General features: G+C 51.0%; 1 protein-coding gene across 4 annotated transcripts in view; it reads right to left on the bottom strand.

Annotated features, from left to right (window-relative positions):
- Nucleotides 1-23,773, bottom strand: part of CELF5 (CUGBP Elav-like family member 5) — a 36,899-nt gene extending 13,126 nt beyond the window's left edge. Inside the window, exons 1-3 of one of the 4 annotated variants that reach the window (XM_088067618.1) lie at nucleotides 23,488-23,773; nucleotides 16,983-17,065; nucleotides 5,649-5,700 (exon numbers count right to left, since the gene is read on the bottom strand). In XM_088067618.1, the coding sequence (XP_087923744.1) occupies nucleotides 5,649-5,700; nucleotides 16,983-17,065; nucleotides 23,488-23,773 (421 nt within the window). The remainder of the gene's footprint in view (nucleotides 1-5,648; nucleotides 5,701-16,982; nucleotides 17,066-23,487) is intronic. The other 3 variants (XM_014259920.2, XM_088067620.1, XM_088067619.1) reach the window with 3 other exon arrangements.
- Between the last annotated feature and the right edge of the window lie 4,000 nt (nucleotides 23,774-27,773).

Genomic DNA, 27,773 nt, shown 5'->3' with positions numbered 1-27,773 from the left:
AAACAGAGCTAACCCTCCCCCACTGCCCCAGATCTGCGTGGGGAGACACGACCCACAGGAGGGAACCTGTCGGGAGGTGGCTCCGGAGCAGCGGTGCCAGAGGATTCCTTATTGTTAGCGACAGGATCAGAGGGGCTGGCTCCAAACAAACCAATGCAATGTGACGCACGTCAGGGGCAATAGCGAGGGAGCTGCTCTCTGCTTGAGAGTGCAGTGACCTGAAAAACAACAGGTCTTGGAGCTACAGCAGCACAGCAGCTCCGGGGGGTGCTGTGTACGGATGCCAGGCAAGGATGGCACATGACACATTCACAATGTCACCAAGGCTCCCCCCAGCCCCTGCCTGGCTCCCCTTGGCCCAGGGGATGGCTCCTGACCACCGGGGAGGGGAGGGGAAGGGAAGGGAAGGGAAGGGAAGGGAAGGGAAGGGAAGGGAAGGGAAGGGAAGGGAAGGGAAGGGAAGGGAAGGGAAGGGAAGGGAAGGGAAGGGAAGGGAAGGGAAGGGAAGGGAAGGGAAGGGAAGGGAAGGGAAGGGAAGGAAGGGAAGGGAAGGGAAGGGAAGGGAAGGGAAGGGAAGGGAAGGGAAGGGAAGGGAAGGGAAGGGAAGGGAAGGGAAGGGAAGGGAAGGGAAGGGAAGGGAAGGGAAGGGAAGGGAAGGGAAGGGAAGGGAAGGGAAGGGACCTTCCCTGCTGCTCAGCTAGCTACAGATGCACCCAGCAGCACACACAGGCAGGACCGTGGGTCCCTCACAGAAAAGCAGATGCACACACACAGCACTTATGGAGGCTCACACACACCCTGGAACACACTTGTACATCCCCAGCCCCAGGGGGTGCATTCCAGAATGAAATTCCTTAGTGAACAAGAGCAATGTGCAGACAGGCACATCTCACCCAGCATGCAGAGACACCACAGGGAGTCACCTCACCCTGCCCCAGAGCCCCAGCACAGGCTAAGCCAGGCTGCAGCCCCCAGCAGACACGTGCCACTTGTGTTCACCACACATAAAGTGTTAGAAGTGCTACAGCCAAGGCTCTTAACCCACTCCCAAGCAGATACTCATGATTTATATAACTAGAAGTGGCTGAAATAGATGGCTTTTTGTATTTTTTTGAAGGCCAGATTTCCCAGCTTCCCCATTTTCATGAATCCCAGGGTAACTACACCCATGGGAATTTTATCCCCTTCTGTTTTCCTTGTGATTCTTTCTACATTTGGCCCTGCACCTGCATGGCAATGGCTGCCTTTGGAGACATTATTTCAGCTGATTGAGTGCATTCAAATTGGTGATGCCCAATAATCCCCAGCCAAGGCATGGGAGTTCATAAAGCAGGTGCTGTTCAGCTGCCTTCTGAGCACGAGGGCCAGCTCAGGAGTGCTGGTGCTCAAACCAACCAGAAAACAGCACATAGAAAAGGTGAAAATCTGACTGGAAGAAGGGGGGTGAAAAAGAAAAGGGACTGGACAGGAACAGATTTACTTGGCAGCGAGGAGGAGCACGGAGACAAAGGAGCAGCAGCTCTGTGCTCTGACTGACATCACCTGGTGCCAGATGTGAGCCCAGTTTGGCCATGGCAGGAGAAGCTGGAGCTCTGTAGGGTTCCCCCTTCCTCTACCCTGAATCGAGGCCTTTATTCAGAGAGGTGCACCATGCTGCAGCCTTTGGGTGGCAAACACAGGGAGCTCCTTAAAAAAATCATCAACACGGGAGAAATACACTGGGAAACACTTGCAGTGACTTTAGGTGCTGTGAAATAATCCTCTGTCCTTTGAACTAGCAAGCAAATAACTGTGGGCTAAGATTTGACAGCCAGAAATGCATCTGGTGGTCTTGCCTTTCTCTTCAGGGACCCCTGGCTGCCTGGGGCAGGGGGTGTTGAGACATCTGGGAAAGTCAGTTACCCTACAACTTGCAATCAAATCAGCATCAAATTATGAGTTACTCATTATTTTCTCCTTCAGAAAGCCCTCAAATTTCCTGGGTAATTCCTGTGGTTTCTTCATCACACCATTTCTGAATCAAAATCATTTTTCTTTACCCTTCCCTGTGGGAAAAGTCCCCAGAAACAATGAATGCTCCATCCCTGTGCTTTACAGATCTTCTGTTGTCTGACAGGGCTCACTAACAGAACCTTTTGGAAGTCCTGCCTTCATGTGGGATTTTCAGCTTTCCTTTTTGGAATTTGGAAGGAAAAAAAAAAGACAGTCTTCCTGGCTATGCAGCACAGGTTAAAACTGTGACACCTTAGAGACTTAAGCTATAAAGGCAAATATAAATACACACACCTATGGGTTTGGAATCTTTTCTGAATGCCCAGAACGGCAATAGTAAAAGGGAGTGAAATCACTGACAACATTTTTTTTCACAGTGAATCTTGCTTTGTACAGCCTGGTTCTGAAGATCACACGTAGGAAAATGATCCAGACAGTTCCCTTTGGATGCCTCTGCAGCAGCTGGGGACCTCTGAAAGGCTCTTGTGCTGCTGATCTCTCCCTCTCTGCATCCTGGAGCCCAACCCACGCTCCGGGATCCTCTCGATTCCGTCAGCTTCCAAACAGGGCTGTTCTCCCACAGAATCCAGGCTGACTCATGGCTCCCCAGCAGGGCTGGAATGCTGCAAACCCTTTCACCTGAGCTGTGATCCTAAAGCCATCCATCCCAAACCCGTGGGCATCCTCGGGTCATTCAGCTCCTTCAGCTCCCCAGCAGGGATTCCTGCAGCCCTGGAAGCTCTCCCCTCCCCTCCTGCTGTTTTCCCCTTCACTTTCTCTACAGCTCCTGATTTTCACCCTCTGATTGGCAATTTCCCGTGCTGTCCAGCAAGCAGGGAAATTCACTGTGATCTCTGACTGTCGAGTTCCCATGGAAACGCGCTCCGAGCCCCGTCAGGCAGCAGGAGGGACCAGCACAGAGCACGCTGCTGCTGAAGGGACCACGGGGACAAGGCTGTGACCAAGAGCCAGCACACAAGCACTGGACACAGCTCCTACAAAGCCACTGAATTCAGGTCATCTGGCCAACAGCAGGCAGCAGCAGGGAGAGAGGGAAGTGCGGTCCTGGCTGTGGATGGGATGCAGGAAATCTTGGGAAGCAGAGAGAGATTCCTTGTCCCCACGGCTTGGGCTACCTGCCGTGCCCCATCACTGCAGCCCAGTGCTCCAACGAGCACACAAACTCCTCTGCCCCTCTGCTCCTCGCAGTCCAGGCTCCCAGCAAAGAGCAGGGAAAAGCTGCCCATGTCTGGCCCAGAATCACAGGTCCTACTCTGAACTAATGCAGGCAGCAACTTCTTCAGAGTGAATTTCTTCTGAAGGGTGCAGGAACACTGAGCATCCAGATATCCCCACACAGCCCCTGCAGGGCTTGACCAAAACTGCCCCTTTGGCAGAAAAATGAGCATCTCTCAGACCAAGAGACAAATTCTGATGCTCTAACTTCATGTTCTTAATTCAGGGTGCTTCACTTGAGGAATGTCAGTCCCTGGTGAGTATAAAAGAGGTTCTCTTCAAGGATAATTCAGAGCAGTGATGTATGCAGCTACTTCCTTGATAAATTCCTAATCCATACACTTCTGCCCCGCCCCAAATCTTTCTTTCACCTCCTGTCAGTGTGGGGCTACTGCTATAGGGATATTGCTCTTCCCATATCTGCAAAGTTGTTCAGCCAGTTCTCTCACAAGTGGAGCATCACGCCAGAAACATTTCAGAGGAGTAACCTGTCTCAGACAAACACAGGGTGCTGTCTTGATGCTGCTCCTGCCTCAGGAAAAAATCCAGTTTGTCATGGATCCTGTGGGAGCTGCTTGTTCTTGTGCTCTGCAAGGAGCCTGGAGGGAGATGCACAGGCTGCAGGAGACAGGTGTTCAGACTCCAGAGATTTCTGTTCTTGTCCATGGGAAGCAGAGTTGATGTTCTGACATTTGCAACCATTAGGGAATGTGGCACTATTCATAAACTTAAGAGATTTCAGAGTCCAGTGCTTTGGCCAAAAGCTTGTTTCCAAATCAGCACCCTGGTTTTTAACGGGCTGACTGGTTCCAGCTCGATTTGACAGAGGCAACAAAGATGTCACATCCTAACATCTAATATCAGGTGGGTGTGTATAGAAGAGCCTCCAGTAGTGCCCCACCAGCTAAAGAGAGATGCAGAGATGGCCTCAGCCCTGATTAGACACCAGAGACTTGAGCTGCACTCACCAGACACACAAACTTTTTTATTTTTTAACTCAATGTGGTAGGGGAAGGATTGAGCACCTAATGGTTGAATCCAGAGGCAAAGTGAGGTGTCAGTGAGAAACCAGCCCTCCCCACACCACCCACTGCAGGCATCCCTAAAGGATCTCTCATCCATTCATAACATCATTTTCAACAGTGAGAGTGAAACACCCTGAAGATTCTGGTCTATTTTTATTGTCTATAGCACAGGTAAGGACCTTAAATTCAACCCTAAACCAAGGGGCTGAAGTAAAATGCCCAGACTTCCGTAAAACTTAGGTGTACTACCCCTCAAGTAAATAACCAAAAGTCACCTATCTCACTTTTTTTTTAAAAAGGAGTATCACACAACCATAAATACACACATCCATATAAAATACTATAAAATATATCTCATGTTCTTGACAGTGCAATAACTGACAGTCACTACAAACTGTTTGGAAATGTAAAACAAAAGCCTTCCAAATCTAAATAAAGCATGCAGGACATGCTTTCCCACAGCAGATGTGGTTGTCCCACAGCACAAACAGCAGCACACAAACCCTCCCCTGCCCTCTACTAAACTGTTTTCAGGGGCAGCACCAACAGCACAGGGCATGGAGAGGCAGATGTAGGAATGGAGAGAAAGGAAAAGAAACAGATCAGTAAAGCAAGAAAAAGAAGTGAGTTAATGGATTTGGAAAGGGCTGAAGTTGCAAACCTTCTCCACCTGGAGGAGGCATTTGAGCTGCTGAGAACTCCCCATTAAATTAGCAGATTCTCTTGTTCCCAACCTTCCAGCTCTGAACTTCTCAGTATATGCTGCTCTGGCCAAGCTGGTCCCCTGCAGGCTGACAGCACCTTCATCTCAGGATCCTTTCCCTTCAGACATTATTTCCCCATCTTGTGATCTTTTCTGCAACAGCATTTTGGCCTTGACAGCATGCTGGGGGCTGCTGCAGGACTGAGAGTGGCAGGGCTGAGACAGCTCAGCAGTGATGGGGAGACAGTGGAGGGAGCTGCAGACAGGAGAATCAGCTGCAGACCAGTGAGCTGAACACGCTAAAAAGCCAATGCTGCTGCAGGGATCTGGCTCTTATTGGGCTGATCAGGTGTAGGAATGATGGAACCTCTTCCTAAAGGCTTCAGGAGCCCCAGTGCCACACGGGTCTGCTTCACTAATGTCCTGGGGCAGACACTGGCAGGCTGATGGGACCCTCAAATAGCTGGGAAAGAGAGAGGAGAGGGCAGGCACATCATCACCCTTAGGACCTGCTGTGCTGTCAGCTGCCTGCTGTGTCCAGCTGTGTCCCTACACTGCCCTCCTGCCCCCACATCTCTGCCACACACAGACTCCTCATGCAGAGGCAGGCAGAGTCAGGACCCTGTGTCTCATTTCCTGGCTCCCCTCACAAGCACAGGGCCACCAAAGGAGGAACAAGGAGAGATGACAACTACCTCCACGGCTCTCGCTGTCCGCAGGTTTCACCTGGATCGGGCGCGCCATCTGCAAGGGAAGAGAAATGCAGAGGTTATTGCTTGGCCCACTTCCCAGCACACGCTGCTAAAGCACTGTCAACAGGGCAGCAGGAGAGAGGCAGAAGGGAAACCAAGACATTGTGATGGAAACCAGTACCCTTGAAGAAGGCATAGTTTTTTCCAAAAGGAGCCTGGCGCTTTTCCCTGCTCAGCTGCTCGCCCCAGAGAGCAGCTCTCCTGGAAATGCCCACCATGCATAAACCTCTGCCTCCTCAGCTGCTGCAAGTGGCACAGAAAGGACTCTGAGGAAGCAGCTCATCACCATGTGACTGGAGCCTGAACACTGGTCAGGGTGGCCTGAGGTGAGACCGTGCCTGGAAGCTCTTCCTGTGTCTGCCCTGACTCAGTGCAGGCATGGCCACGTCACCTAATTGAGCCACTAACTGTCCTTGCAGCAGGGAAGAGACACTGCTCTGAACTTGGCTAGAAGCAGCACAGCAAGCAGGCCTGTCGTTTCCCCTTCCCCAGCCCTCATGCAGACAGCTCTGTGCACCAGAACAGCTCTTGAGAAGGGCAGTGCTGTTCTCCAGCAACATCTCTCATCTCTGGCCCTCAGGGGCAATGCTCAGGTTGAAAGTGGCAAAATTCCTCTTGCTTGGGTGTGGAGAAGAGGGTTTTCCTTCTCTTGCAGCCACTATTGTCATCAGCAATAATCCAACCACAATCAAGCCTGAAGGGTAGCCTAGCTCCCATGGTACAGGGACTCTCCAGGTAAGGTAGAAGTAGCTGCATTAAGGAACCCACAGCTTTAACTGCCTGGTTTGCAAAGTGGGGCAAAACTCATCTGCTGGCAGGTCTGTGTCCTGTGCTGCCCAGAGAGGCAGCTGACAAGCTGTAGCCTCCTTTCCCAGATAGCAGGATCCAACTGCACCAGAATATCCTCCAAGGAATGGTGCACAGGGCAGATTTCCACATTCACAACACATCTCACTCCATGTCTCTCAGCATCGTTCACAGAGGCTGACAGTGACCTGAATCAGTGACATTCATAATAAAAAACCATCAGAATATTGCAGTGAAGGCCTGCACATGAGCTGCAGATCCAGGCACAGTCTGCCCCCTCTCTTAGGAAACCCCTGAGGAAAAACAGCAACAAAACAGAAAATGAAATCAAGCCACAGAAGTCATCAGCTGAAATGTGTTTAGAAGCCAGCATGCAATATATGTGGAGGGCTGTCAGTCTCCAAGTGGTGGCTAAGCCAGACTGCCCAGAAACCAGAGGCAGAGACCACATTCCCAACAGCTGGAGAAAATTCATGAGGCGGCTTTGCAGCTCACAGGATAGAGATGCCAAGCAGGAGGTGACAGGCTGGCATGGCATGGCACACAGCCTGGCAGCTGGGGGCTGTGAAGCTGGCTTCCCCTGACTGATGGCTCTCAGGCAGGACGAGCAGAGGCTGGGAGCAGGCCCACGCAATTCCTGCCTCAAGGATTGATCATGGAGCTGCTGATAATGGCCCCAGGGATGGGCTGGCAGCTCCCCAAAGGAAGGCCAAGCTGCTGCCGTGCTGCACCTTGACAGACAACAACCCCAAGACCTGCTGAATCATTTAGGGAAGAGGGAGAGGCTGCAGGTCCTTTTCCCATTCTTGATCAGCTGCAGGGATTTGCAGAGCTCTCGATATCCTGCTGCTGCTGCCATATGGCCCCAGCACTTGCAGCACTGGAACTCGCCAGCCTCCAGGCTGCTGCTCCCCCCAGGAGCCACCAAGGGCCCAGCACCTCTTTCCTGAGCTGAGTGGGATGTGGGGCAGGGATTCAGGACTCTGAGGTCAGCGATTGTTCCACAAAGCCTCCAATTTCCTTGCTGAGAGGCTGCTGTCAGTGCTCACGGTCCCTGGCACCCTGCCTGTATGAGCTGAGGCTGGCAGAGCTGTGGGAGCAGGCTGAGTGGGAGAGGGCAGGCAGCCCAGATGTGTGCTCAGAAGAGGGCTCCGTGCAGAGCCAGGAGAGGCAGCTGGCCACGTCACATCCCACTGCTCCCCCAGCACCGAGGAATAGTTTTGTTTCTACCCAGGATGCAAAACCAGGGCTAAACTAATTGAACTGATGGTGGAGGGAGGCAGAGGGACAGACTCGGATCTCAGCTTCTGTGAGGAAGCCAAAGCCCTAAAGCCATGTGGGGGTAGGAGGGGCAACAGGGATGCTGTGGAAATGCAGCGCACACACATCCAGCACCACCCTCCCAGGGATGCAGGGGCTGAGGGAAGGATGGGGGAGATGAGGGGGAGGTTAAGTACCTGAGGCCATCTCCCTGTCCCCTCCCCCAACAGGGCTGTCACTCCAGCTCCCAGCACCTAGGATAAAGGAGGTGTTGTCATGGAAACGGTTATTCACCACATGGAACCTGACATTTGCAGTTGCCATGGAAACCAGCTCTTGGGGGCATTCCCTCTGCTTTGCACAAAAGAGACATTTTGATATGATCTCTGGGGAAGGGGCCCCCTCTACCCATCTGTCCATCCCTATCCTTTCCCCCATCCCAGGGACGTGACCCCAGGGGTGGTGACCGAAGCTGCCCTGGGCAAGCGCATCCCAAGGGCCACTGACCCAGTGAGGTGAGGTGGCCACAGCACGCTGTCCTGGCAGGAGAGGCGGCACTGCCAGTGCAGCAATGTGGGTCAGCACTGGTGCAAACGCAGAGGCAGCTCCTGGCTGGGGCTACAAGAAGAAGCAGGGCTGCCCTGCAGCCCCCAGCTACAGCCACAGCTCCTCTCTTGCCCACCTGAAACAGCACCTGGGGTGGGCACAGGAAGACTTTCCCTCTGCCCGTGTCAGACCAAGCCCTGGGTCAAGGGCTGGCAATTCCAGAGGCCTTGCCAGCTCCAGTGACTTTGAGAGACACCCACCAACCTGAGGTCGGGTCTCTGGGCTGGTCTTCGTCTGTTCTGGAAGATGGGTAAAGAGAAGAAAACAAGATACAAGAAATTTGTCCAGATGCTGAAGCTTGGAGAAGAGCAGCAGGATTGTCTGCCAGTTTCTTCTTGAAACAGGTCTCCCAGCTGAGGCAGCCACGGTTTTCCTTGCACTGAAGTGGACACCCAGAGGCTTCCATGAAGTAGGACACCACCACCACTTTAGTCCTAAATCTCATGTTGCCACCAAAATTAACGAATTATCAAAGGCCTATCAAGCAGAGGGAGTCCACAGCAGCTTTAATTCAATCACAGTCTTGAGAACTGTCCCTGTGAGATCCTAAACTTTGTTCACAGGTCTCAAAGAGCTCTGTCCCCTACAGGAACACACAGTAGGGGGAGGTCAAGTTTCACCTCGGCCATTTGAGGGAGAAAGAGAGGAACAGGGCAGCAGAGAGGATGCACTTCTGGCTTACATAGTAAACTCTGGAAGTACAAATTCTCCTGGCCTCCAGTCATCACCTGAGGCTGCACACCTGAATAAGAAAACTGTATTTATATATGTATATATACCCAGCTGGGCCCAGAATCCAGCAGTCAGGATGTGCCTGCCTTAAACTTCCAGAGTGGAGAAGATGCACATGCACAGATATGGATGCCTTTTACCACACAGGAACACATAGGTGAGCACATGTACAGGATCAAGAATTTGAGCAAATGATTCATGAGCCTGCACCTGCCTCACAAGCTGAGCTTCATCTTCCCTGTTAAATTATTCAGCTGAGCATTATTAGTCTTCATTTCTTAAGAATATCACATTAACATTTAGCACATGCTGTCAGAACACCATGGGCCAAATGTGTCCTGCCCCAGTCCCTCACACTCCAGGGTCCTCCTTACCCACTGCTGGTGACACTGTAAGGGCTGTCAGCTCCATGACCCACTGCACTCAGGAAATCCTCCGGAGCAGCAGTGGGCACCAGATGGGCAGCAAAGCTCCTACTGCCCTGCTCCAGCTTCTCGCTCCCATTTCCCTCCTGGCTGGATACACAGCTTCCCAAACACAGCTGTCCCTCCCCTGCTCACAGCTCTCACAGACAATGTTTCTCTACCTGCACCACTCTCCCTCTCAGGAGCCTGCAGCCCTCGTTGGCTTTTTGAGGGGTTCCTGGTGGGAAGCTACAGGGCAGCCAGATGGGGCTGAGGCTATCCTGACCTCAGGAGTGTTGCACAGCAGCCACATCCTGTGCAGCCTTCTGAGAACAGCAAGGAGACACCCACAGGGATGGTCACTGCAGCCCCGAGGAGCCCAGGGACTTCAGGGAAGAGGCAAACTGAGAGGACTTGCTGAAAGTGTCTGGATTACATCCCACCCCAATCCCAGGATCTGGGCAGCACAGAGAAGCAGGGAACCCTGCTCTGCTTGGGCTTCCCCGCTGCTTTGAGGAAATGTTCCCCACCTTTGTAGCACTCTTGAGGTCAAGGCTCTTAGGAAACATCCTGACACTCCTGAAGTCAGAGGAAGCTTCGCTATTGGTTTCACCAAGGCCAAAATGCACCACTTCTCTCAATAAACCCCAGATAAAGACTTCTGGAGGTGAACTGGCTCCCCGTGTTTAATCAGTGCCCAGCATGAGCTGTCAGTCAGCTCAGCAATCTGGGAGCCCTGTTCTTCAAGGAGAAGACTCCCAGATCCCCCTTCTTCAGCTTTCAAACTGCAAGAGCTGGATAGAGGGAAAAAGCCCCCTGGGACAGCAGGGCAAGCCTCTCTATTAATTACAAGTAAGTGATGTAAAATAGCCCCTTAGGTGCAATGCAGGGGAACCTCACAGTGTTAAGAAGGTCAGAAGCACAGTGTATGAAACACAATGCAGGCTGGCTCCTCTGGGATGTCAGGAACCAAAAGGCATCCAAGGCCATTGGCAGAAGTAGGTCCTGGGCTCTTCACTTTACAAATTATGGGCTTGTCCTCCTCTGGCCAGTTAAAAATGCCCTGCCTGAATGATCGTAATCACTTCTAACTGGGCAGAGCACATAAATCTAAATGCTAATTTGTTAATTTGGATTCCATTTCTGATTGGGAATCCAAGCAGGGATGGATCAGTGCCAGTCTCAGTGCTCAAGTATCCTACTTGCATTTTCCCTCTGACATCTCAGTGTGCCTTAGTCCTGTCCAGGAGAACCATCCTTCCCTAAGAAAAGAGGGGTTGTCTCATACAGAAACACAAGCAACATTAGTACCAGGTTCTGGCACAGCTCTACAGGCTGCTTAGGAATTCACCTCATTCAATCCCACTATGGAGGAGACAAGGATAATTATGAGCAGTGTGTTCCAGGTGGAGGAATCGAGGCATGTGGTGATGAAAATCACGCAGAAAGTCTGTGGCAGAAGCAGGATGTGAATCCCAGAGTACAAACCACACAGCTTCTGCCTGTGGCTCAGCTACATCTTTTTGCATAAGCAAGGAAGATTGTTGGACAACTGATGGAACTGAAAACCCAAAAACTCATCTAGAAAGTTCATCAAGACCACAAGAGATCATTCTGGCCTCCAGACAGCCATGGGCCTGAGGACCCAGGCACAGCTGGGTACTCAGACCCACAGTCCTGTGTTAGCTGCAGCATCTTTCTTCAGCATCTTGCTTCAGAGACTTGCCCAAGATTGTCACATCTGTCATTCCCACTGAAGTAGAAAGTGTTTAGCAGGCCTAAGGAATGCTTAGGGCTTAAGGCCTGCAAAAAGCCTTACAAGATGCTGTGAGATGGGTCACCAAGTTATCCTGAGCAAGTGTAAAAAAGCTGCACAGGGAAAAGCTGGGAGCACACACTCAGCTGGCTTTGACATTTCCACTGGAAAGGACGCCCAGCACCCTGTGCCTTTCCCTGTGCCCACTGGTGCACCACTGGTCCAGCGAGCACGTTCAGGTGCTTCTCTGTGCACAAGCTGCAGCCTCCAAGGACCCCAGGAAACCAGGGAAGGGCAGAGCCTGGGGCAGCACTGTCTGAGCTGATGACACAACAGCTCTGCAGAGCCTGGCTGTGCTGGCAGGTTCACAGGCTGCCACTGGGCTGCTGCAGCCATGCCCTTCTCCTGCCCCATGGCAGGGGAATGACAGTGGCCAGGAAAAGACATCTCTGCTGATGTAACAGAGGGGACCAGGCACAGGGACCCTCTGACTGCACACAGAGCGGCTGTGCCAGTTCCCTTGGCAACCACCAACACTGACAATCTGAGCAGAGCAAAACCTCCAGCGATACTGACGCACCCACGGGAAAATCCACCCAAAACGGGCCCAAGCCCCAGCACCATCAAATGAATCCCCTGAGCCAGTTCTGGGCTGATATAAGTTGTTTCCCTTTAGGGGTGCTGGCAGACTACAAAAGAGGCCCCAGGTGACTGCAGGCTGCCCCTGGAGACAGTCAAATCTCATCTGGAGAAGGCCCTCAGTGATCTGGGGTAGTCAGCACTGCTTTGAGTAGGGTTTGAGCAGAATCCCCAGAGGTCTCTTCCACCATAAATTATCCTATGATCCCATCTATATCCATATTCACAAACACTTGTGTGCAGGCACACACCCCAGATGACCCCACGGAGGTGGGAATGAGGAGCCTCACTCAGGAGGATGGTGCCTTTGCAAAGACCAAGGTCTGTGTAGGCTGATGTGCAGGTACAGGTGAGCCCACAAGCACAGTACAGCGAGATCACCAGGGAAGACCCAGCTCTGGGAGGCAAAAGTCAAAGTTTATCCTGCAAGGAGATGCCAGGGTCTGGCTGTGCAAAGGGCAGCAATTTCTCTGGAGAAAGGAAGACCCCTTGTGCACAAGACAGAGCTTGCATGTGTCCACCTGGTCAGCACGTGGGAACGGGTGCTGATCTTTGATTTCACCGTTCTTCCAATTCCACAGGGAACAGGAGGCACTGTCTGCCTTGGCAGCTTGCTCTTCAATGTAGGCATTTCACTGGGCAGCTGCTTTGCCTCACTGAGACTTCTCAGCCCCTCAAGCCAAACCCTCAACAGCACAAGTATTTTCAATTCCCTCTGCACTGAACAGGCACTTCTGCTGCTTCTTGCCCAGGGGCTGCTTTAGCCCAGCACCTTCATGGCCTGGTGCTGCCATTTCCATGAGATAGCCTTGGCATGCTCTCTGTATTTCTGATAATGCTGCATGGCTCTCAGGAACTTGCTGGTATTGTCTATCAAACCTGCAGGATGGACATGGGAAAAACTTCACCCTGCCCTGGTCAAGGCTTCAAGCTGCAAAGATTAACAAGTGATGCCCAGCTTCAAAACTCAGCCAAACATTTAGACGACTTGAAACTTTCAGAAATACTGGTCCAAGCTGGCTTTACATCAGCATTGCACAAATGAGAGGGGAGGGAAGAATGAGATGCCCTCTCCACCAAAGTCCCTCCAGTCACCTGTGCTCCCTCCTACCACTACAGGCTGTGGATCCTGGCAGATGGCCCAGGTGAGCCCTTGCTCCTGGCAGCACAGGACATAGCCTACCCACAGGGATGTCCTCTGCTCGAGCTGTGCTGGGTCTCTGCACTAATGCTGGTGCCCAACCACCTGAATTAGTGCTGCAGCTTCTCAACCCCTGGTGCATTCCCAGAGCCTCTGTCTGCTCTCATGCTGCTGCTCTCTGTAATTTTCCATTCCTGTGTCCCTGCATCCATGAGTTCTCCCTATGATGTAGCCACATTTCAGTACCCTCATCACTGCTCCTAAACTGCCCGTATTCCCAGCTTGGATCAATACCAATTTCTGCCACTTACTTGCCTACCTTTCAGCAGGCCTTTCTTTGTTCTGCATAGAAATAAAACTGTAACTGTACCTTGCCAAAAGAATTACTTTTTTAAACCTCCCCCCCTCCACTTCCTCCCTCTATTCTTCTTCCTCTTCTTCTTCAGGAGCAATTTTATGTAATTTGCAACTGTCTGGCTGCAAATGAAAAGAGACATAAAGCGTTTCTGCGAAATATTGAAAAGCTGGATGCTTTTCCCTCAAATTTCACTTAGCAAGAGGCTTTAACTTGCTGTGTGATCACTGTGTGTCATTAATAACCTCTCCAATTCCTTTCAGAACTCAGCAAAGTGAAGGCACAATCACGAATCAAAGGCATGGGTTACTGAGATATAATATCATTTCACTGAGGCAGGGAGGAGTGGGGAGAAGGTGAAACACAGCACTGCTGGGCTGGCTGGCAGCTGAAAAGGACACTGGATTTAGGAAAAAGCCTTCAAGGCCTGATTTGAACAATTCACCAGCTCAGGGGGCAGCACAGGTGTGTTAGATAATACAATATGCAGGTGTACAGGTGAGACTGGTTGAGTCACCATCAGATGTATGGATGTGGCACTTAAGGACATGGTTTAGTGCACTTGGCAGTGCTGGGTTAATAGTTGGATTCAGTGATCTCAGAGGTCTTTCCCAACCTGATGATTCTATGACAGTCTTGTTGCTTTACAGCCTGAGCACACTGGCCCATATAAAAGAATGTAAAAGCCAAAATTCTGTCTACGTCAGAAAAAGATACTGAGCCTTACTGTCAAAAAAATAAATTTTTTAGAGTTTAAATTCCATTTAGTTACCATACATCCAACAGCACCCAATTCAGAAACAAAAGAGAATTTTGACCTCACACAAGAACTTGCCCCAAATGCCACAAGAATAAATACAGACCACAGTGATTCCTTCCTACTGACTTATGTGGAAAACCTAAAATATAACTATATATAAAAGCTTAAGTAAGCTACACTGCACTCGTGACCCTGCAGGTGGGCTGACATTGCTGACATCAGACCTGGAAGACCTCAGCAACACCTCTGTGGGCCCAGACTGACCCAGTGACAGCCTGGAAGAGAGCCCAGTCACAGCCTAAGAGTATCTCAGAAACCATAGCAAATCCAGAGTTTCAAACTCTGTCCTTACCAAATCCTCAGTCTAGACCAAGAAAGTCATTTGTCTCTATTGAGGTTCATGAACTGTTGAGTTCAACCACAGCTCTCTGCATTGAGACCAACAAAGGAAGGTACTTTGGTTCTTGTGGCAGCTGCAATTGCTTGGTGGTACAACAGCAAGTGTAGGATCAGCACAAGATCCTTCCTCTGCCAATTTGATCCCTTGCTGTCTGTAAACCTGCTGAGGCTTGGCCTTGCCTTCAGGTGACAGTTTGTGTCACCCCACACTTCATCAGCCTTCAGCTTTCTTTCTTCTCCTGCTATGTGCAATACAGAGAAAGGGTATGGGTAAAATGCACAAGAAATCAGTTGTTTATCAGCCCATTGACTGAAATTTCAGTGGTGTGATCAGTACATTCTGTGCTCTGCCCTGTGCTGGGGCCCTGGTTAAACTCCTGGGGATAGGCTTTGCCCCAGAGATCACCAGAAGATGACCCAGATGTGAAATGACCCAGAGATTAAATTTTATGTCCTTGTTCTGAGAACAGGGAAGCGATTGCCTGGCCCTCCTGTCTGATTCATTTCCAAAGTGATGCCTGTGATCAGCTGGGCCACAAGGACAGGTGATGCTACACAGACAACAGCAAACCATGGCTGAAAGCTCCCTCAGCTCACCCAGCCCATGTCCATGCTAAGTAACCATCTCTAAATGACCAAAGAGAGAGAGAATCCTGCCTTCTCGGTCACCGAGGGACTGAACAAAAGAGAAACTAAATGTGATGTAGTGGTATATTGGCAGCCTGAAAATAGACAGCTCCAAATGCAGCACAGCTCATCTTCATCCTAATCCTGAAACATAATTACACCACACTGCTCATTAACTGTCTCCAGACAAGTATGTTCAAAAGTACTCACCTACCACAGACTTCTTACTGTTCCCAGGCAGTGTCTTACACCTCCCTTAACATAAAAAGCCTTTAGATCACCACATCATAGATAAATTGCTGCTTTAAACATTGCTCCATGCAGCTCTCTACAACCCCTGAGAGCACAGACAGTAGAGAACATTGTGAAACATGCAACAAATCCCTGATGTAGAACTGTAGCAAAACTGAGATTGCCTTGAATTCACCAAGCCTCACATGAATAATTTTTTACAGACACGTTTGACTTCCCCCCTGCATTAACAGCACTGTACCATGACTCCTTTCAACTGCTCCTCCATCCTTTGACTTGTTCTTATAAACACTGTCAGCTCTGCCCTGGACCAACACATGAGGTTACAGTGCTTCAGTTCAAAAATCCAACCGTTTCCCATCACACAAAAATAACTCAGGCAGATTTGTGCTGGTTATCTGTACTCTTCCCCCTGGCTGTTCTGAGTTAAGGATCCTGTTAAGTGGTAATTAAGTCACATGCATTTTTCAGCACTCAGATACCAGCACAGGCCCATGCAAAAAAGGCACAGGTAAACAAACACAGAAAATGATGTGTATGTGTGTGTGGAGGTCTTGAGGGCAGCTGGGAGAGTTGAGGGAAACTCATTGGACCTGTATGGGTTAAAGAGGAAATGTTATGGTTAAGAATTCCTAACCACCCTCCAGAGACCCCTGGTTTACATTAATTGTTCTGTTGCCTTGAGCACTCAGGGCCTCCTGTGAGCTTCTATCTATAAGTACCCAACTCCTCCTCCTACTCACCTCCAAATGAATCCTTTCAATGTGCTGGATCAACCCCCTCAGTACAGCAAGGGAACTGCCCAGTCAAAGCTCTTAAATCATACCAAAATGGGAAGGGCAACAATCCAGAACTTCTTTCAGCTCTCCAGCTGGTCCCAGGGAGGCAGAGGACTGCCAGGCAAGGAGGGACCTGTTCCACAATGCCCAGCCTCCCTCAAATTCCACTGAACTCTGCTCCCAAGACCAGCTATGGAGTGAGCAAGACCCAGGAACAGACCAGCAATCCTCCTCTGACCTAAATAACCCATTTATCCTCCAAACAATAGCATGTGGCAAGTGTATTTTTTTATTTTTGAGAGGCTGATCCAATTCAGCCACTGCATCAGAGCTCTGTCCAGGCACCCTGCAGGGCAATGACAGAGTAGAGCTGGATGCACCAGGAGGTTCTACACACCTGGAAAAAGGCTCTGGTATCTTATCTCGTGTGAGTTTTTCAGCAATACCCACTGTGCACCCACACACTTCACCCCAAAGCCCACAACTCCCTAGTGACAAGGAAAGCTGAAGGTGTCCTGCCACACCACAGAGAGCAAAGAGCAGCACAGAAACAGGCTTGGCCAGAGAAAAAAAACAGCAGCTCTGAAGAACAGTGCTGTGCTCCCACTCCCATATCCCTGCTCTAACCCCTGAAACACCCTCCTCTTCCACAAGCAGGAAAATTGATCTGAGCCACCTCTCGCCCTCGCTCCCTCCCCTGAAAATTCCCCATCATCCTGCCCATGGCATCAACTCCAGACAATTCACTGGGACTTACCCCTGGCAAAGTCTTCTGTTCATGCAGTGCTGTCTGGGCTTTGATGGCAGAGTCTCTGGCACAGTATGTGAGGAATGCACAACCTGCAGCAGATACAGCGAGTGTCAAGTTAGACAGGCAATTGCAGATGAACATCAACACAAATGTTACATAATTTGGATGTGTCTAAAGCTCCGTGGAAAAAAAAAAAAAAGACAAAGAAACAACGTTAAAGGACTTGCAGACCACATCTAAAATCTATTAAGAGCTGAAAAAGGGTCCCAGTGAATCAACAGGGCTTGACACAGGTGTTGAACAAGGTGAAACACAATGGGAGAGCAAAAGGAAAGCTGATCTTGTTTGTGGCAGAAACAGCCCCAAATACAAGGATCAGGAGAGAGGCAAGGAGCAGCATGATTACCGACTAAAGAAAGAAAAGAAGCAAGGAAAGGAGAAAAGTATCTGTAATTTTAGGCTTATAGAAAAGCTCCGTGATCCAGATTCACAAATCAGGGAAAGCTCTAGCAGGAGAGGCCTGGCCTTGTGTGCTGTATGATGCACACAAACACACACCAACGTACATACACACAACAAGGGTAACACAGAGCCCAGCAGAGCAGCGTGCATTCTGCAAGGGCCAATTTAAGAAGCCAGCTAAAAAGCATAGAGAAAAGGCCAGATCCTGACATTCTTAGTCAAGATATGAGTCAACATCTCAGATGAGTGCTGGAGCCAAGGGAGGAGGGGAGGAGTTGTAGCCCCTCCAGGAAGAAGAGGGATCATCTTTGGGTGCTCTGATGCTAAGAATAAGCAAAGGCAAAATCTGGCTGGTTATCAAGAAACATTTCCTAGCAGAATGAGATTTAGACTGTGGAATGATCTCCCCAGGGAAGTGCCTGGAGCTCCGTCACTTGAGTTGTTTCAGATGAGGGTAGGCAAATCACTGGAGAATAGACTCAGAATGCATCTGACCCCCTCACTCATCCTCCTCCCATCCACAGTAGCATTTCACATCCCAAGCAAAGACAGGACAAGTCCCTCTGGTTTGCTGATGAATATCCCTGTCTACACTGCTGTGCAGGGGCTGCAGATGCATTTTTATGGCCAGAGAGGCCCATTTTTCTGCCTCCACACTCTTGTGCCTGGCTTGGGGTATTCCAAAGCTGCTCTCCATGGATCCAAAGGTGGGTGCAGGAGCTGTATGGATGTCTCCCCTCTACTCCAGTGTGACTCCATGGTTCACAACACCCTTAGGCCAGGCAGAAGCCAGCTCCTCAGGACAGTCCCAACCACAGCAACATAATTATCCTGTTCTTCCATCCCAGCTCCATGAAGCTGCTGCAGGTAACATCATATCTGTCCTCACACCTCTTGCTAGTGGAAAAAACCTCCCACGAACAGCACACAAGCACTAGATATCTCTAAGAGGTCATTAAATCTTATTGCCCAGGTTTTGAGCCAAGAATGCTGCACCAAAGTCAGATATGGGACCAACAGGTAATTTAACAAATGCAGTGAGGCCAGGAAGAATGCAGGTAAACTTCAGTGCTCCTGGCAACTGCAGCTGGCTCTGCTGTGGTGGGAGAGCTCCCCTTGGCTTTCATTCTTCCCACGGACTGCTCTGACATCAAGCCTCAAAAGCAGCTCTATAACCAGAGAGATCAGACTCTGAAACCTCTATAATCTATTTCTAATGGATTTGAAGGCCTGGTCACCAAGGCCTCAAACACAGATACCAAATTCCACCTGCTGCTCCAGTCTGCTGCTTTGCAAGTCATACAAGACTCATTCTAAGATAATTTGGGCCAGGTTTAGCTCACAAAACTCTGAAGTCAGCAGTTGGGAATAAGCAATTTATTCCACTAAAAGCTTCAATGCATTGGTACAATGCCCACGTGCAGTGAAGGCATCATCCTTGTCTCAGGAGCATCAGCCACCAACCTAAGAAAACTCCAATAGGAGCAGTTATGTCTACATAAATAAAACCATGCAAACCCCATCCTCGAGTCCCATATTCCAGTACTCAGGAATGTCAAAACTGAGGCAAAGCACACTGTCAGACTCAAAAACCCCAGTCCACGGGAGGACAAGCTAAAAATGGGAACTGGACAAAGACACACCACTTACTGAGGATAAAGAGAGACACTCCTCACACAAGGAGGTGCTGTTATCATGTCAGATCAGTGATCTGTAAAGGCCAGCAACACCTATGTCCACCAGCACCACTGTGAAAAAGTGCCACAAATCCCCTCCCTAGAGCCCTCTGATCCTTCTCATCCCTACAGCAAAGGCAGTAACATTATTCATCTTTTAGCAGCTCAGGTACCAAGAGACAGCAGCTTCCAGAGACAGAAACATCCTGTAACTGCAGCCTGAAGATGCCTCACTCCAACTCCAACCCAAGGGCAACCCCCACTGCTGCTCTGCTTTACAAGGATATGGGTATTTGCTCAGCAGAAGCCACTTGTGCTCCTTATCTTCACCCAAGCATGAAGCAGCACTCAGGCAGCCTCTAACGTCCTGTCTGGACTGGGGCTACAGGTACAGGACAGCCTGGTCCACTGCTGTCCCCAAGATCTTCATGCCTCTGATTGTTGAGGACATTCCTCTCAGTCTTACTGCCCCAGTAGCAGGAAGCTGGGAAGCTGTACTGGCTCTGGAAAAGAGGGAGCTAAAGATGTCAGCCACGTCTTTTGGAAAAATGATTACTGCCTTTCACAACCAGGTGTTTTGGAGGTAGAGTGTAGTTGTCAATTCCATTCTCTTTGCAAAGTCTTGGTCAGAAATACATTAAAAGGTTTGGCAGAAACACTATGCTCTAAGCCTGTGTAAACAAATATTTGGGGAAAATAAACTTCCTTCCTGAAGAGCTGTTATCTCTCACACACTAACTCTGCAGCTACTCCTGGGATGCTGTGACAGGATTCTGCTCACCAATGTCTTTCATGGGTTCTTTGGGCTCTTAAAACTTTGAGCTTGACAGAGCCACCCAAGGATCTGCTCAAGAGTGAAGAGATGTCCACAGAGATACAGAAGGGCTTGTCACTCTCACTTGGTTTTCTCACTTCCACATTTCCTGCTTTAGTTAACAGCAAGCTCAGACAGACAGGCTCAGGCCCCTTTGGGCACTTCTCACACCAAGTCAGCAGTGCCTGCTGAGACACAGGACGTGGTGCTAGAAAGCGCTCAGGGTGTTAAGAAGCGTCAGCCTGGAAGGCCCCAGGCCCTGGGCAGCCAATGACCCATTCCCAGCACAGGGACACAGGACAGCACCCAGAACACTGTCTGCAAAGCCAGGCCACCATCATTCTGCCAAAGATCCCTCTATGTCCCATCAGCATCTGTGGTACCACCCCACTTCCACAGGCTCCAGCTCCCTGAAAGCAGAACCCAGCCTAGTTCCACTTGCAAGAGACTACATAAAAAATTATATATATTCTGTGCCTGATCCTCCCTACAAACTACACATTGACTCTGAAATTTACAGTCCCTTCAGATCCTAAATATTACTCCACACATCAGCAGTCTAAAGCCTTGAGCAAGAAAAGGCTGCTGGTTCGCAGGAGGGAGTGATCTCTAGATTCTGCTTAGCATCAGAAATCACATTAAATACTTCAGCAGGGGAAGCATGGAGTCAGTGGGGAGCTAATCTACAAGCCTGCAGAAGCTGAGTCAAAACTGAGCTGCCAGGGAGGCAAGTTGGGCTGAAGGTATTGTTGTATGCTTGCCCTCTGGAAAAGCCACCTCTCTGTCCATAGGCCTGTGAGAGGGCTGCTCCTGCCCCTGCTGAATATTCCCCTGCAGCTCAGTTTGGTATCTCACACTCCTTAATCGTTCCACTTTCCCTACCATGAGCACTCCTAGGAAACCCATCCAGCTGACACTTGTGACGGAACTGCCTTCTGCCTAATCCTGGAACACAAGGCCAAAAATTTCCACTTGATTCTTCCCACTCAGCCTCCCCTGACCCATTCCAAAAGCCTGTTCAAACACCTCCCCGCTCTTCCCATGAAAATATTAGCTTTGAGACAAACACTGCCATTAACATGCAAATGTATCTGTGATTAACATAAATAGAAAAACTGCCTCATGAATAATATTAGGCTGGAACAGTATCAGCTACCAGTAGCCAGGTTGCTGAGACATGACTAGTCAGGTACTAACAAAACCATTTCATAGCAGAGTTCACATTTCTAGATCTCTAAGGTTCTCCTCTGCCTCCACTGAATTCATCCATTCTCAGCACCCATATAGGACCAGCTCTTGGACACTGCTCCATTCACATCCTCCAGCCCCTGGTAGGCCTTTTCCACCCTTTCTTCCTCCCTGGAGGCAGAGGTGGCTGCTCAGCTCCATGTCAAGCTGCAAGGGAACACAAGAGGACACACTGGGCTTCACCAGCAGTGCTGGCTTCTCACACAACCGCTTCCTCCCCTTTGGGGAGAGAAAGGGAAAAAAGCAGATGGAAGCTGCATGTGAGCTGTCAATTGCATCTCACTGCGGATCAGGAACATGGGGAGAGAAAACTGAGTCTGCTGTTAGAACTGCCCCAGAAAGGTGGCTCCTGCACAGTGCAGGAACAAGCTTGCAGCCAAAGTGTCCCCTGCTCAGGGGCTGTGACAGTGCTCCAGGCCACTGCAGCTCCTGGGTCAGCCTGGCACCTTCCAGGCCTGCTGATGCCAGCAGCAGCTCCTCACCACCATGGCCTTCCTGCATGGAGCACAAGCCACTGCAGCCAAAACTGGTACATGGGAGTGATCAGGCATCACGGTGGGCTGGATTGTGGAGCTCATTGCCTCACTGCACGCTAAACCCCCACACACTTCCTTGTGAAGGGATGACTTCTTTTGGAGAGGCTGTTCCCAAAACAGGCTGAGGATCTACATGCAAACTCATGCCACCAGGGAAGGAATCCCAGCCTCTCACTTTGTACAAAACAGGACAGGGAGGGGCAGAGGGAACTGAAGGGGTGTGGAAACAACCCCACAACAACCACCAGAGAACCTCACATCTCAACTGCCTCTTCTGAACAGAACAACCTCTGACCAACAACACCCACATTCACTAAAAAACAATAAAAAATATTAGAATCAAAAGGATGTATTTATTTCACTGCAGAAATCCTGCTTCTAACAGCAAGTTAGTATCACACACATCTGGCTAATACCACTGCTGTCCCCTCTAATTTCCATATCTAAGCAGATCCCTAGAATTTGTCTCCTGCCTGGAAGCTGACCTCAGACCACACAGTCTATATTTAAGATGTCAACTGGAATGAAATGTGCAATTGTCTCTTGCCTTGGCCCATTCTCCTCCTTGCTGGGTTTGAAACCTTGCAACTCACCATCCCCTGGCAGCAGGTTTGGATGCAGCTCCTTGCACACAGAGACACACAGGCACATGGCATCCTCGTTTTTCACTCACAACCAGACACACTTCTTCAGCTAAATTCATTCCAGCCCAGCCCTCCCAGGCTTCAATGAAAAAGTGTTTTCCTTTTGTGCTGGAGTTAGATTTGGCCTTTTGTTTGGAAATACACTTGTTTTTATCTTGTCCTCTTCCCTCTCTGCTCAGTCTAGAATGGTTCACGTTGCCAAGGCACTCGATTTTTGCTACCTTTCCTCCTCAATGTGAGGCATCAGGACTGAGCGTGGCACACTCCCTCCAGCATGCACCAACACATGGCCCCATCACAGATCATTTCAGAGCACAGCAGCCCAGGCTGAGAACCGACAGCTTTCAGGGTATTCACTGTCGGTTCCTGCAGATTGTTCTACCTGTGCCAGGGAGCGAGGCTGCCATCACCCCCTCGGATCCTACAGCAAACAACTCTGTGAGTTCCCTTCTGGATGGAGCCGCGCTGGTCACAAGATCCCAAACACCTGCTGGGGTGGGGTAGAGCCGCTCCACTGAACGGAGCTACCACGCCGAACGCGACAGCTCTTCAGTATAAAAACACAACAATAAGCGAGGCTAAAGGAGCCTCCTCAAACTTTTCAGCACCCACTAAAGGTCCTTCAGCGAAGGAAGACCCCTCATCTCCCCGTGCGCCATCACGAAGGCCCCTCACCTACCCCAAATGCCACTGACAGCAGCACACTGGCGGCCGATATTCTTTGTTGCACGGATTTTAAAACCGCAGCGCCGAACCTTTGCCCGGGGTCGCTGTGAGCCCCCTTAGGGCATGGCCAGCAGCCCGGCCAGGGTCCCGCTGCGGCCCCCGCGCTCCGCAGCAGCCTCGGCCCGGCCCACGCTGCCACCGCCGCCTTTGTCACCGCACCGCACGCGGGGCGACAGGCCCCGGGCTGCCGGCGGGGAGCGGCCCGCGGCCGGGGGCTCCGCCGGGGGGATGCCGGACCCCGCCCGTGGCCGCTGGGGATGCGGACGCGTTCCCGGGCAGCGGATCGGGGACCGCCAGCCCCCGCTGAGGGATGCGGGGGGTGTGGGAGAACAGCACACCGCGGTGGGTCACGCGTGGACCGAGCCCGGGCCCGCCGCCCCTTTGTGCGCGCCGCGCCGGGCTCACCCTTGTGCATGCCGGTGTAGCGGTCCTTGAGCACGGTGAGCTCGTAGATCTTGCCGAACTGCTCGAAAAGCGGCTTGAGGTCCTTCTCCTCCAGGTTGCGCGGGATCTGCCCCACGAAGAGCTTGATGGCATCCAGGTCCTTCATGCTGTCGGGCTGCGCCGGGGGCTCCGCGCCGCCGCTGCTGCTCATGGGGGAGGCTCGGCGCGGCGGCGGCGGGGGCGGCTGCGGCGCTGGCGGGAGCGGCGGCGGCTGCCTCCTCGCCTCGCCCTCGGTGAGTCTGGCCATGCCCCGCGCCCGGCGCGGCTGCGGGCGGGCGGGCGGGCGGGCGGGGGAGGCAGCGCGGCGGGAACGGCCCCGCCGCCAGCGCCGCCGCCGCGGCGCCACAAAGAGCCGCGCCACAGCGCCCCCTGCCGGGCCCCGCGCCGCCTGCCGGGCCCTCAGGAGCGGGGGGCACCGGGGAAGGCACCGGAGCGGCCCGGGAACGGCCCGGGAACGGCCCGGGGAACGGCCCTGGAGCGTCACTCGGGAGCGGCCGGCTGTGAAGGCTGTGAAGGCGGCAGTGACCGCCGCGATGCCCATGGCCGCGGGCGAGGGAAGAGCTGTGTTTTGAGGGCCCAGGGAACAGGGGAGAGCTGTGAGCACCCACGAAGGCAGAGCCGCTCCACATCCGTGTCAGAAATAAGCATTCGCCCCATTTTCTCGGTGCCTCAGCACCAGGGTTTGGAGGAGAAGAGATTATTTAAGGCAGAAAATTTTGCAACGCGGCCGTGACCCAGCGGCGAGCACCAGGGCCAGAGGGGATTTGGCTGGAAGGGGAAGTCATAGACCGGCCCAGATCTACAACCCCGGACTCATCTCTGTCCCTGCCCTTCGAGGGAAAATCCCCTTTCTTCCGAGCAGCTCAGCTCCCTCCTCACTGGGGCTTGGTGGAGGCATCCCCAGCCCGGTTCTGTGTCAGACCGTGCCAGATGGTCAGGAGCTGGTTGTGTATCCATGTCGAAGCAGCCATTATTGCTACCGGGATCAGCTCTCCCTCCCCGTGTCAGGCTCTGGATTGCTCTCCCACTGTTTTCTCCAGCTCCGGCAGATGCCGTGAGGCAGTGAGGGGATGTCAGCGCGGCCCAGGTGGCCGCGGGCTGTGTCACCTCTGTCACGCCAGGGTGACGCTGAGGCTCGGCGCAGCCCGAGCTCCATCCTGTGCTGCAGGGATGCCGCCCAGCCCTGCTCCGCCGCCCACAGCCACGCTCTGCCTGCATCTCCTACAGAGCATTCCCTCTGCAGCGTGCACGGCTTTTGTCGTCACAGCACACATTTCAGCCTGTCACGCTGCCCCAGTGTCCCTGAAGATGAATACACTCCTGCGCCCTCGTGCTGGGAAGAGGGAGGGGGTGCTGGCCGGGTTGTTTGCCGAGAGAGCAGAGTCAGGTGCTCAGCTCCACTGAGCATGCCAGCCTGTGCTTGTGAAAAGGACCGTGATGCAGGCACAGCCTGGCCTTGCTTCCCCTTGTGTAGTCTCTGCTGAGAGCTTTCTGCCATCCCCCTTTTCTCCTGCCCTGGATCCTGCGGAGGGAGGGCAGCAGTGAGTGGAGAGGTGACCCTACTACACAATACAGCCAGGGCAGCCACAGCTCTCTGCTCCCACTGCAGCCCAATCCAGCATTCTTGCCTGGTCCCCAAGTCCCATCCTTCCTCCTACCCTCTCCCCACAGTGCCCCACATGCCAGAGCCTCAAACCCTACCCAGATCTCTCAGGTGTGATTTTACCTAGGCCCCTGCACCAGGAGATACGTGCAGCAGGTCTCATGAAAAAGCAGGTTAGGAAAAAGGGGGAGTGTGTTATCAGGGGAAGAAGAGGGGTCCCAATCCTACAGAGCAGAGAGAAAAATGAAGAATACTGGTTGTGTACGAATACCCACCTGGCTCTCATGCTGAGGTCATGGCAAGAATGAAAGAGGTCCCTGCAGAACCAGAGGGATTGGGGATTCCTTTTCACTCTCGTTCTCAGCAGAGCTACAGCTCTGTACCCTGCTCTCTGCAGCATTGGCTGTTGTGCCCAGCTGTGTGTGGAGCTGCCAGAACACTCACTGAGGGCCACCAGGAGCCTGGAATTTGCATCCAGGCTTTTAATGGAAATGGACTCACAAAGGCCTGCAGCTTTCTGCAGCCTGGTCTGAACCCAGGGATGCTGCAAGGTGTCTCAAGGCTGGAGAGCTGTCTTGTGTTTGATGGTGTTACCACTCCTAAAATTCACCCTAAAACCCTCCAGAATCTCCCCATGCTGGTCAAAATTTCTGCTAACATATCTTACAGAGACTGCCAGGGTTCTGCCATCTATTTGGAAGCCAGATCAGCTGGGAAGCCTATGGCAAGTCAAGCTGCTCTCATTTTTAACAGCTGCAATATAATTAAGCTGCAAATGATAAGGCAATGTTTAAAACAAGAAAGCTTTATGGCAACAGCAGCAATCCTCACCTTGGACAAATCACACCAAAGCAAGTAAGGTTTTCAGGCACCTTTGCATGCCTAGCCTGCTTTTTCACATCAGCTGTTGCAGCAAAAGCTGCTCTAGGCTTTTGTTACAGCTCAAGTGACCCAGTGCCTCAGGTAGAAAATGTCTGTTTAGAAGGAAAGATAAATCCAGTCTCTTCTGGAGTCCATGAATGGACATACAAAAACCACCCTGGCTGCAGTAAAGAACAACAGACATGAAAATACATAAATGAAAAACAGAACAGCTGTCAATCAGGACCTGGTTTACAGAGCCAGACAGAGAATTATATACCAGAGTAACAGGATTAGGGGGAAGATAAAAGGAATCCTAGCACAGAGATGGAGAAAAAGGGAAATGACAGGTCACCTGTGCAGAGGAAGAAGAAACATGTTGCATCTGTCATGGAGGAGTCTACACAAGAGTGCTAGAAGGAGCACAGCAGAGCTCAGATGCACCATTCCCAGGGGGTGAGGGAACAGATTCTGCCCAAACCTGAGATGCTGCTTCAAAAAAAGAGCTGAAAGAAGAAAACCTCATTGTATACCCAAGCAGTTTCTCTTTTGCAGAGAGACATTTGCTAGTGAAAAACACCCAAAATATTTTCCTTACACACATCTAGACTTGTCTGGTTTCTTGAGGCATATGGGTATTTGTATTTAGATGGAGCAGCTTAAGATGAAAGGTGAAGAGGTCCAGTCCAGTGGCCCAAATCTGAGAAGGGCTCAAATAAAGAGTGCAGGAACAGCCAGGTACATTTTGCCTTAGGAGTGCCTTGCCCAGTCCTTCCAGCTCCTAAAGGCACTGAGGAATGGAGAAAATACAAGCTGGAGCTCTGAATTTCCACATCACCTAGGAGACACCATTTAAGGCAGAAAATCCTCACCACAGCCCAGGGAGGAAAAAAAAAAAAAAAATAAAAAGGAGGGGAAAAAAAAAAAAGGAAAAAAGGATCCGTCTGCCTTCCCTTACCTATTTGTTCCCCAGGCAGAATAGCCAAAGGACTAGGTAAGACAGCCCTGGCAGAAAATATCCAAGCAATAAGACAGTATCTCAGGGAGATAAAAGTTATTCCTGTAATGTGATTTCTTCTGGCCTGGTGTTAAAGACTCTATTCTACAGCCAGACTGCCAGCCTAAGAGAAAATATCCTGTGTAAAAGGATATTATTTGCCATCAGCTTTTATGCTGTCTCATCCACCAAGACCTTGCTGTTTAGCTTTTACTGAATATCTGTTTTACCAACCAATTCAGAGTTAGGGAGTTTTAACGTTTTAACTTTGCAAGAACCCAAAAATTAACTAAGTTTTAAGGCTTGTGGATTTTTTGACTCAAGTTGTCACAGTGGGTGAATTGTAAATGACCTTCACAGATTCCAGATATCTTTGGGATCAAGAGCAGCTGTTCTTTGAGGATTGATTTTAAAAACAAAACAAAACCCAAACAAACAAACAAAACCACACCACCTTGTGGAAGAAGTTTGGGTTATGTGCAAACTGTTTCTTCCAGTGCTTGAGAGCAAGCTGGTCAGGAAACAATGGCACAGGGCTGTCCTTTCCCAAATAATGAGAGTCAACTCCTCAGCTCTACAATCATGCAATATTCAATTGAGCTGATTGAGTTCAGTTTGGACCTGGTTTTAATCAGCAAAGATATTACACTCTGCTGATTTGATCTGGCTTCTCCCTCAGCTCCCCAAACACTCCTGGAGCACAGAGATGGTTGTTTCTGTCACATGCTTTCCTCTGGGTACCCCTTAAAAATAAAAGGACTGAGCATTTCTACCTTCTTGGGGTCA

This window comes from Pseudopodoces humilis, chromosome 28, assembly GCF_049639895.1.
Source record: "Pseudopodoces humilis isolate 2021_Gansu_Grassland_sample_001 chromosome 28, ASM4963989v1, whole genome shotgun sequence".
In the NCBI taxonomy this organism is placed as follows: Eukaryota; Metazoa; Chordata; class Aves; order Passeriformes; family Paridae; genus Pseudopodoces; species Pseudopodoces humilis.
The sequence above is the reverse complement of the archived record's forward strand: the minus strand, read 5'-3'. Positions and strand labels throughout refer to the sequence as shown.